Below are 11,569 nucleotides of genomic sequence, written 5' to 3' on the forward strand. Positions count from 1 at the left end.
AGTATAATGTTTACTTACAAAACATTTAAAAAATATATAATTACACTAATAATATTTATTCATATTTTTTATTCTTAAAATTGATTATTTATTACATTCAGTAAAAATAGTTCTAAAACTTTATATAATAACGAGAGCATTATGATCTTTTACTTCATTAAATATTTCTTCGAATATGAGGAATTTAGGTGTTTTTTACGTGTATGCACCTCCTCTCTCCAACAAATTCCCATACTACACTACTTTGATTTTTTTTTTTTTTCTCACAATACACTTCTTTTGTATGCACGTAGGAAGTCGGGTATGGTCACCCCGACTTCCGTGCTTGAGTTTTTTTTTCTGTTTTAATTTAAATTATTAAAAAATATAAATATTATATTATATAAAAATATTTTTAATTGATTTTAAAATTACTTTTTTATTAAATTAATTTTTTTAATTTTATTTTTAAATTTTTTTAAAGAGAAATATACAGATAAAGAAAAATGAAAAAATTGGATAAAATTAGAGTATAATTTTTTAGTTACGTTGTATGTAATTTTATAGTTAAATTTATGTGTTGTTAATGTTTTTTTTTGTTATATTCGTTAATTAAAATATAAGAAAATTAGTTAGTCATATTAAAACAAATTAAAAAATACAGTAAAAAAATAATTGATACATCTGTCTTATACAATAAACACATAAAATTTTAAAGTGTAGTAACTGAGATGATAACCAAGAATAATGAAACATATTAAAAAATACAATTACAACACAAATGTGACAAAATTAATGATAATCTAAAGTTGTGCAGGATACATGTCTTCTTCTATTTGGTTTGTTAAAAATAACCAAAAATTTTATTGAACAAAATTGTTTCCAATAGTTGGATTGTACTAACACCTTTAGCAAGTCTTCGTCATTTTTCAATTCTGTTATTTCATATTCAATTAAATTTTCTAAATACTTAACATAACCTGGTTGTCGAAAGAACAATCATCTAACCAATTATGATTTGTGAATTCCATAATGGAACCCCTATAGGTGTAACTTACTTAATTAAATCCTTGAGTTTGTCCATGTTACATCCCTAAGGAATGCAAATCTTATTGATTTGTTCTAGTAAAGGAGTAACCCAAAAACCCACCTTAACGTGGATGTTCCACTTTCCACTTTCCATTGTAATACATAATTGCATCATGAGTAGGAGTGATAGTGGATTGGAGCAGGTTAAGTATAACATTCAGTGTTCTATCGATGGTACATAATAATTCTATAGGACCAACACATGAGTATTGCTCATTGCACATTAATATTATGTAAACATCATCATCATTTTTCAATTGTAGAGATTGAAAAAAATATTACTGACCTGCATCTATGAATGGTTGTCGGTAGTAGATTTCATCCACTAATTGATCATTGGTTAGTTGAAGGGTGTTGTGCATTCTACGCTTGAGTGTATCAAAAGAGCTGTTTGTTTCTCCCAAAAATGACATAGTAATAAGATTGAATTTGGTTTATGAAGGTATGTTATGTGAAATTGTGCGTTTGTATTAAGTGTGTTTTGTGTTATTTATAGTTGTATGAGCATTTTGCCATGTTGATGTGTATTGGAATCCAATGTTTCTTTTTTCCTGGTAACTGATGTATCAGACATCCATTATAATTTCAGAGTGAACAAAGAGATTATAAGTTATTCATTTCATGTCAGTTTTGCTGTGAGACATTTAATTTTTTAGAGACCAGTGCAAATTGCAGTGTTGTCAATTTGGACTGTGATTTTTCCCATGTAATTAATGCAGCAAACGTTCATGATGATTTTCAAAGTGAAAAAAGATATTATGAGTTGTCCATTTCATGTCAGTTTTGCTGTTGAGACATTAATTTTTTAGAAACTAGTGCAAATTTACAGAGTGTTGTCAATTTGGACTGTGATTTTTCCCATGTAATTAATGCAGCAGATGTCCATGATGATTTTCAGAGTGAAAAAGAGATTATGAATTGTCCATTTCATGTCAGTTTTGCTAGTGAGACATTTAATTTTTTAGAGACGTGTGCAAATTGTAGAGTGTTGTCAATTTAGAGCAGTAATTTTTTCCTTGTAATTAATGCAGTAGATGTCCATGATAATATTCAGAGTGAAAAAAGAGATTATGAGTTATCTATTTTATGTTAGTTTTTCTGGTGAGACATATAATTTTTTGAAACAATGTAATGTAAATTGTAAAGTGTTGTGAATTTCGATAGTTATGTTACCGTGCCACCTACTACAGTGAAAATGGATAAACTGAAAATTGCTAATTTAAATTTAAACAAAAAATTTATTTCATTATGTAAAGTGATAACTGAACACAGACATAAGATACTACATGAAAACCTCAAAGTAGAAATAATTAAGACATGAATGATCCGTAGATTACTAATCTCGTTTGAATATTGTTTCGTGGGATGGAAACATGTTACTTTCTTCGGGCCCGGAAGAGGAGTCAGTATCACTATCATGATTTTTGACCCAACAAGTCTCGTACCCATCTGATAAGTCCTCAAGATTGGAGGTTGAGCCATGTTGGTTACTTGGTGGGTTATTATTGTCAAAGATTACGACAAATAACTCCACAAATGGTAGTGATGGGTTGTTTTATAAAATGTTGAACATTTGTCGAACATCAACATCATCTCGCAGAATAAAAGATGTGTACATATAACGTTGTCCTGACTCAAATATAGGACATCGAAGGTGGAGATGTTAAATATGTTGTTGTGGTTCAATGTTTAGTTTTTGGTGAATAAGTTCAAGCAATTCTGTAAAGGTTATGACCTTGTTGATCATGAAAGTTTTTGTGTTGTTACTAACGAAAGTGATGTCCTCATTAGTGTTGCAGATTTGGCCATTATAGTAAACACAAACATATGCAGTTGGGTGATACATTGTGGTAGGGATTGAGATGAAAATTTGAAAGTGTTACGAATATCTTTAGCTGTAGTGGTATTTGTAGAATTTACTTATAGTTGAGTGAGTCACTAGTTAACTGTGCATTTAGATGAGCAGGTAAATGAACACTTAAGCATATTTGCAAGAGTCCATGATGTGCAAATTGCAAAGTGTTGCTGGTAAGACATTTAATTTTTTAGCAACGCCTGCAAATTGCAAAGTGTTATCAATTTGGACTGTGATTTATCCCTGATAATTGATGGAGCAAAAGTCCATTATAATTTTCAGAGTGGAGAAAAATTCTGAGTTATCCATCTTATGTTAGTTTTATTGGTGCAACATTTATTTTTTTAGAGACGTATGTAAATTGCATAGTGTCACGGATTTTTTTTTTTTATTCTTTGACGTTCAAACCATGGAAAAAGTGTGTCACGAATATCATTAATGTGTTGGACATAATTTTAAAAAAATGCAAAACATGAACACTTAAGCATAATTGCAAAGGTTCAAATCATAATTTTTTCGATGCCTTAGGAACCTTTTGCTAGGCACTGCTAGTTTTTTTTTTGTTGTTTTTCCTTGTGTTTATATTCTGATGCATAAAAAAAAATCTCCAACTTCATATTTTTTAGAAAACTAAAAAATATTCTTGTAAAAATGTCCCCTAAAAGAATTTAATAAATATTTGTTGTCGGTGTAAATGTTTGTACATTTTGTACTTATTACAATTATCAAGAAAAATGAATGTTATACAGATGTTGGAATAATAAATAAAATAAATAATATAATTAGGAATATAAATAAAAATATTAATTATATTTCTTAATTTCTATATAATAACCTTAAATAACAAAATAAAAAGATGAAAGTAGCCTAAAATGAAGAAAAAATGATTAAAATAATTTACCCTAACAATAGAAACACACACCCAAAAATAAAATAAAAAAAGAGTATGGGGTCCATGTTTTGTCGGCTCAAGATAGTAAAAATGGATAGTGATTTAAAATTTGTATTGGATAGAATATATTAGTGTATGTTTGATTTGACCATTTTCTATAAAAACAGAAACAATGTTAAGAATATGTTTAGTTAAAATTTTAAAAATATTTAAAAAAACAGTGAAAATTCGAAAACGCGAAATACTCATTCTCATGGAAACAGAATCGGCCTTTAGAAAACGCAATGGCATAAAATGTAAATATTGTTATTCTTCTTTTGAGTTCCCCTATTATCATGCTGTTTGCCATATTTCCTCATAACTGAACAACCCCTTTTTTAATAATCTTGAAACTAAATCATATCTTGTTGCCGATCGTCTTCAACGGAATATATACCTTTGCTTTCTGAAAATCTTTTGTTGAACAAGGGTGAGAATATTTTAATCTTTAGATTTGGTATTAGTTTATTTATTTATTTTTGTAAATAAATAATACAATGATTCTAATAATTCTTATTGAGGAAACATATTAGACAAAATTTCATTGAAAATCATTTATAAAATTTATGCTAAAATTATTTCTTGAGGTTTTTTTTTTTAAAAAAAAAATCAAGCCAACCACGTTTCTTAAACTTTAAAAATTAAAATTGAAAATTATTTTCCCAAAATAAAAATAAAAATAAAAAATATTTTCTCAAACCAAACAAACCTTCACGTCTCTTTCCATACAGTCATTTCTGCAAGTTGGGTTTGGTTTTCTCTTCTTCGTTCGTTTCGTTGAAAAGCGACTTTTTCTCTCTGCAACTCTCCCTTTTCTTCCTTCGTAGATCGAAAGGGAATCTTCTTCCATGGCCTCCAAGCGGATTCTGAAGGAGCTTAAGGACCTCCAGAAAGACCCTCCAACCTCTTGCAGCGCCGGTACAATTTTCTTCACCGAATTCCTTTTCTTTTTACCCCCTTTTTGCTCTCTATCTATCCCAAACCCTTATTAAGCTTCATATGTTGCTCGATCTATGAGTTTTGGAATTTACACGTATGTGGGTCGTTGTGTTTTTTTTCCCTCCTCGTTTCCTAGGTTTATTTGGGTTTTGTTATATGTGTTTCTAGATGCCGATTTACGTACGTTAATGTAATAAATTGACAATCTTTGAAGAAGCATGATGAGGTGTTTGTTCTAAGCTTCATATCCCAGGTTGTGACCTCAAAAGATTATCGTCAATATGATGTTTTGTGAGACTTTTCTGGTTATCCGAAGAAGCTTTTCTTGGTTAAGAGTGATAACCAACGATTCATAAGTTTGTTGTTTAACTTTGTTTGCTATTAATTGGTATCAAATATCTTTATTTTTTTAAAATCAATTCCTCTCTGTGTTCTTTCTACTGAAGTTGAAATCCTGCATTCAAAGTGTCGTGACTGCTTAGAAATTAGAATCTCTCTAGTCTCTATTGCCTTCTTTTATCAGAGATTTTCTCTAAGTCTGTGTTTTGGATTTGTGACAACTATCATGGATTGAAGATAGAGAGACTATTGTGATTATCTCTGTCTTTGGTTGTAGAATCCATTGGAAGATAACTCTTACTTTAAGATTGTATATGGCTGACATTATTATCTTTCTAGATGTTTATTATGTATCTGAGTTGCATGAACATACTCATCAAACAAGCAGATATAACTCATAAGTTGTGAGTCTGTATATATTTGAAAATTTTGTTTAAACTGCATTCTTTAGTCTGTTACACATTATTCATTATTTTCCGATACCATATTGGAAACCAATGTTAAGTTTGTTATTTTCTAATGATTATTACATTTCATAGGTCCTGTAGCGGAAGATATGTTTCATTGGCAAGCGACTATAATGGGTCCCCCTGATAGCCCTTATGCTGGGGGTGTTTTTCTAGTTACTATTCATTTTCCTCCGGATTATCCATTCAAGCCACCCAAGGTATTGCCCTAGTCCTGCCCAAAACAATTTCAACAATTCTTCCTTCATAATATATGCTTGGAGAATACTGGACTTTTTTTTTTGTTTATATATTGTTAAAATTTCTATGTTTCCTGAATTTCAGATTATTCCTAAAATTTGTTAATTAGATTTTATGTATTCTTATTTTTAAAGATATTAAATTTTTCTTTTCAATCATCCAAATCCAATGCACACTTGTCGCATGCTTCACTGTTCTGTTAATCTTGTCCATATTGTAACAATGGTGCCTTGATTGAGATGTTTATGCTAGTGATAAGTTGAATTTTGGTGACGACTGATGACTTCCTTAAATCATAATCTGGTGGCATTTCTTGGAGGTGGATGAGTCCTTATTTTTTACTAATGGAAATGCTATTATTTTATGTAGTGGACCACTCTAGTTTTTCTATGGTTGAGTTTTATTTTCTGCTTAAAAGTTTCAATATGGGCATACTTGGTTTGGCTGAAAACAAATATTCATTTTCCCATTTGAGGAGCAGTTTATGTGCTGTTTTCACTTGAAGTTTCTAACAGTTACCTGTAGAGGTGGAGCCACCTCTTTAAAACCAAATCTGACGGTGAGTAATAAAAATGAATTCTGCAATTATAAGCTGTGAAGGTGCTAAGTTTTAAGTAGCCACCGTTGAAGTCATTACTTGTTTATAAAGTAGGTCTTAACCACTCTTCTGTTTCCAGGAAAATGAAGTGAGCTTTTCCAATGACTTGCTTTTGTGTTACACTGTTACTACTTACTAGACATGGCTTCCAATTCACATAAAGGTAGTTTGTTCAAAATTTTAACCCTTCTTTTTCTTCATGTCTACTTTTCTCTTGCAGGTTGCATTTAGGACTAAAGTTTTCCACCCAAATATCAACAGCAATGGTAGTATTTGTCTTGATATCTTAAAGGAGCAGTGGAGCCCCGCCTTGACAATATCTAAGGTTATGACTGTACTGAACTTTTTAACACTAATCTTCATTGGGTGCAATACAGCAACAAATAACAATTCATATAAGCGTAGAGAGAAATGTTTCTATTAGTCAAAGAACATATAAATAACAAGTAGCCAATTCAATAAGTTAACTTTTTAACATCATGCAGCAGAAGGTTACTAACTTAAGGTCTATATGATGATGTCTGCCAAAATCCAGTGATGGATAAGTCTGCTATGAAATATCTTGGATCTATGTGATACTCTGGATTGCATGTAATTCTTGTAGTATAGTAATGTTGTACCATGAAATGTTGATCTCATGCTTAGTTCTATTTGATCCATAATGTAGATTCCAATGAATCACATCAACAGATACCTCTTAAAAATTGGTTTGAGTGTCATGATCTAAATTGCATGCAATTGTTGCACCTTCAAAATCTTAAGTTGTGGCTAATAATATTAAAAATCACACAAGGAACATTTCTTAACGTGTTGTTATTGGTGTGAAACTTTTTCTATGAGAAATTGGGAGCCCTCCATTGATGTATGGTTACTGTTTCTCTTGGACTATTGCTGTTTTTTAAATGGGTGGGAAGGGTCTCCGTTTCCTTTTTCAGGTTTTGCTCTCCATTTGCTCCCTATTGACGGATCCAAACCCAGATGATCCCTTGGTGCCTGAAATTGCTCATATGTACAAGACAGACAGGTCCAAGTATGAGACAACTGCTAGGAGCTGGACTCAGAAGTATGCAATGGGCTAGCAAATTGGAATAACGCATTATATTATAGGATAGGACGTGTTCCTTCCATTTGTTAAAAGACATTAATGTATAATCTTTCTTTTCATTCCCGCTGTTGACGTATTGAGGATAAGTCTCGTGCTGTCCACATAACAATAGGAGGATTTTGAGTTTGTTTGTATGAAACTTCTCCTGTGAGTGCTGGAAAATATCTGTAGCTGTGTTCTTCAGTGTATTCCCACTTATTTATCTTTTCATACTATGCTGATTGCTGATTCCTAGTTCTTAGAAGTTACTTGGATTCCTTACCAATATTTCATTCTTTATGACTTTATAGTAATCTCTAAAAAAAATGACTTTATACTTTATAGCAATAACGATTTATTTTATTATACGAATATAATATGCTAATGTAAGTTTTAATTGAGTTTTTGTTACAGATTTTTTTTTTCATGCTATAAATTAAAATATTTATATTTACTTTTGAATGTGAAGATATTTTTCATTTTCTTAGGAGTTAAAATTATTAATTATATATCCAAATTTTTGTTTGCTAAGAGTTTTTAATCTCTTAAATTTCGTCTTTGACTGGTTTATAATTTTCTTTTCTTTTTCTTTCAAATTCCAGTCATGTATACAATTGTACTCAATTTTATTTTGACTAAATTACAATTTTAGTTTTGTATAATTTTTAATTTAATTTGTGATTTGGTCCTCATATTTTTAAATTATTTTTTTTAGAATTAATAATTTTGGCCAAAAAATTAAATAGTTATAGGAATTGAATCCATAAGCTCATGACCTTTAATTCAACAACACTGTAATAAATGTTACTTGCTTTTTCTAGTTAAATTTTGTAAATAATTTTTTAACATAAAATTCATAAAATTTTAATATAAAAAATGTTCCTTTTTATTCTAATTATAAAAAAACTTAGTTTCATAAACTAATATGTAAATCATTTACAAAAAATATTTTATAAATAATTTAAACAAATTTAGGGATTTGATTTTAATTTTTAAGTTATTTTTATTCTATTATATAAATCAATATAATTACATCAATTAATATATAAATTATTTTATGCAATTAATATGTAAATTTCTTTGTAGCACCATCATCATTTAATAATACAGATACATATGCAATCAGTGAAACATTCATGAATCTATTCAACCCCACTTCATAGGAAACATCATAGATAAAATATACTCCCAATCCATCGATATCCACGCAATGCATCACCCTCCACATTCTATTTGGCAACACCTTAATATATGCAAGCAATAAATGAGATATTCAAATTAAATCTTATTTATTTTAAATTGTAACAAATTATGTTGTCTTTGAAACATTGTTGTTACAATCGAACTATTATTTTTAAATTTAAATCAAATTAAAAGTTAATTTAATATTAATTTGATTGATTAAAAATATAATAATATAATTTTAATAAATATAATTAAATAATTATATTTGTATATAAAAATATTTAAGCTGTATATTTGTAGCATTAAAAATATTGATATAATATATTTTTAAGATATTTTTTAAGAAAGTGTTTTATCCTTTTTCTTTACAAAGAGGAAATATTTTTGTAAATCACAGGTATTTTTTTATTAGAAACGAAATAATTCTATTTGAATCGACAACAATCTTCTTCTTCCAAGTATTTAAGGCATTGTATATCCATTGTATTAATTTTTTTTCATTTATAATTAGTTAGGATTAAAACATAATTTTCTAATTTATCATATACTTAATACAAAATTTGCTAATTTATCTAGTACTAAAGGAAAATATCAATGAATAAAAAGAAAATTATTATTTTATTAGGGACTTGATGCAAAACAAGAATTTATTAGGGAGTAAATATAAAAATTGAGTATTTATTATAAAAAAAATATTTAAGCCTATTGAATATTACATGTGTCATGAGTCAGGGTTAACCCGTAATCCAATTTAATTGGGTTAGGTTTATTAAGTGTTTGGGTCAAATCTGACTCAACCCAATTAAGACTCGATCATGTATGAGTTGGATGAAGAGTTTTTGTTTTTTAACATGAGTCAACCTATATTATGTAATTAAATTTGTTACCATATATAAATTAATTATTAAATACAAAACACATTAATTTTTAAGTCACATTGTTTATTAAACTATTATATTAAACCACTAATAATTTGTTTTTAAGTTGTTGTTTTTATCTTTGTTTTGATTTTTTTTTATGTTTTCTCGTGCTAACACATTACTTTATTTCTATCTAAAATAAAAATATTGTATTAGCATTAAAATCATTAATTTTATTAGTTAAATATTATCACAATTTAATCACTTTTAAGAATATTTAGTCATTATATATTTACAAAATTTTAGACGGGGACACATTCTTATTCTTAAAATTTTTAATGTTTACAACTTTTTTAAAAAAATATTCAAACTTGATCGAATTTGTTTATGATTAGGTTGGATTGAATTGGATATAAAAAAAATTGTACAAAGCCCACCTCAACCCATAAAAAACTAATTAGATCGAATAACAGATTTAATCAAATCTAATCTAATTTATTTATGAGTATCCCTCTTGAATATATTTGAGGATATTTTATGATATAAGATAAAGTCCTACAAAATATAAGATAATATTCTGTTAAGAAATACAATTTTTTATATGATCTCACCCTAGATATTGTAGATTATTAAATGTTAGTAAATATTAATTATTAAATTTATACTATCTAGTTTTAATCATCAAACCTTATATTGATAAGTGTCAATTGACAAATCCAAATCAATCTTTTGAGGGGAAAAAATAAATAAAGATTTATTCTCGTACTATCAGCGAAAATGTATGATGTTTGTTTCTTATTAATTAACATTAATAAAACAACGGAAGTATGAAAAAAAAAAAAAAAACAACGGAAGAAAGAGTTCTGCGGAAAAAAAAATCTAAATTGATAACGAATTATCGACATCCTTGGATAAACATTAAAATAAGGGAAAGTAAGATATGAAAAGAGAATAAATAAATAAAGTTCAAATCATAATCGACAACCAATTATCAAGAATTCAGAGCACTGCACACAGTGTGTCACCAGGTACCATAAAAGTGTTTTTGTCCACAATGAGAGTTGTACACTTCTACTGGTGTGGTGAGGACTCTCTCTATGTATCATTCACTTCACTTCATGGAAGCTAGATTCAGTGAGCGGAAGGTTGTCACTTACAAACATGTCAAACCTGGTGACATTTTGAATGCAGCACCAAAGGTAGTTCGGATTTCTGTGATGGATCCCTATGCCACAGATGACGAAGATGAAGATGAAGGGTTGGTTATTCATCCAAGAATGAAGAAGTTTGTGAATGAAATCAGAATTGTGGAGAAGAGTTCAACTAACTGTGAGTCTGCAGGTGTAAATCGTACTAGTAATGTGTCGCTGAGACAGCATTACAAGGGAAAAACTGGAGATAGTCTTGAAAAAAAGAGGCTTAGAGGAGTTCGTCAAAGGCCATGGGGAAGATGGGCAGCAGAAATCAGAGATCCTGTGAAGCGAATAAGGGTGTGGTTAGGGACTTATGACACTGCTGAAGAAGCTGCTATGGTTTATGACAAAGCAGCCATTGCCTTTAGAGGCTCTAAAGCTCTCACTAATTTCATCAAGCCTCCTACAAGGGAAGATCTTTGTGATTGTGGCCCTAATGAAACTGAGGCTAGTGTGGCTGTGAGTGGTGAGAATGATTCAAGTGAAGAGTCTCATTTGTCTTCACCTACTTCTGTGCTTGGACTTCAATCTGTGGAACTTATGTTGGATGAGGTTTCTGAAACAGATCTTCCAAGCAAAGAAGAGTCAAGTTCTCAAGACAGCTTCTTGTTTTTAGATTCACATTCACCGTCCATTGATTGTTATTTCAATTTTGAAACTCTTCCACCAGTGTTTCTTCATGAAACTAGCATAACACAGCAGCCTGATTTCCATGACAAATTCAGTGACATTTCCCATCTTGTCAATGAGGATTTTCAATCATGGAATTGGGATATAGATAGTTACTTCAGTGATCCTTTGTTGATCTGA

At 29.4% G+C, this 11,569-nt stretch overlaps 2 protein-coding genes across 2 annotated transcripts; both read left to right on the forward strand.

The window, feature by feature from the left end:
- The first annotated feature begins 4,583 nt into the window (after window positions 1–4,583).
- On the forward strand, window positions 4,584–7,802 carry LOC100305945 (uncharacterized). The gene is made up of 4 exons (NM_001248403.2): window positions 4,584–4,772; window positions 5,672–5,799; window positions 6,658–6,762; window positions 7,373–7,802. Exons 1-4 carry the CDS (start codon window positions 4,703–4,705, stop codon window positions 7,514–7,516), a joined length of 447 nt encoding a protein of 148 aa, NP_001235332.1. The 5' UTR covers window positions 4,584–4,702; the 3' UTR covers window positions 7,517–7,802.
- Window positions 7,803–10,684: 2,882 nt separating this feature from the next.
- On the forward strand, window positions 10,685–11,569 carry LOC100814120 (ethylene-responsive transcription factor CRF6). Its single transcript, XM_003520819.3, has one exon. The coding sequence runs from the start codon at window positions 10,685–10,687 to the stop codon at window positions 11,567–11,569; it is 885 nt and encodes a 294-aa protein (XP_003520867.3).

The sequence above is a fragment of the Glycine max genome, chromosome 3 (genome assembly GCF_000004515.6).
Source record: "Glycine max cultivar Williams 82 chromosome 3, Glycine_max_v4.0, whole genome shotgun sequence".
NCBI lineage: Eukaryota > Viridiplantae > Streptophyta > Magnoliopsida > Fabales > Fabaceae > Glycine > Glycine max.

Bases quoted from the DNA above. Each gene is read 5' to 3' on its own strand.
- LOC100814120 (XM_003520819.3), top strand. From the start codon at position 10,685: ATGGAAGCTAGATTCAGTGAGCGGAAGGTTGTCACTTACAAACATGTC.
- LOC100305945 (NM_001248403.2), top strand. From the start codon at position 4,703: ATGGCCTCCAAGCGGATTCTGAAGGAGCTTAAGGACCTCCAGAAAGAC. The intron at 4,773-5,671 runs GTACAATTTTCT...TACATTTCATAG, and splicing joins TCCAACCTCTTGCAGCGCCG to GTCCTGTAGCGGAAGATATG. The intron at 6,763-7,372 runs GTTATGACTGTA...TTCCTTTTTCAG, and splicing joins CCGCCTTGACAATATCTAAG to GTTTTGCTCTCCATTTGCTC.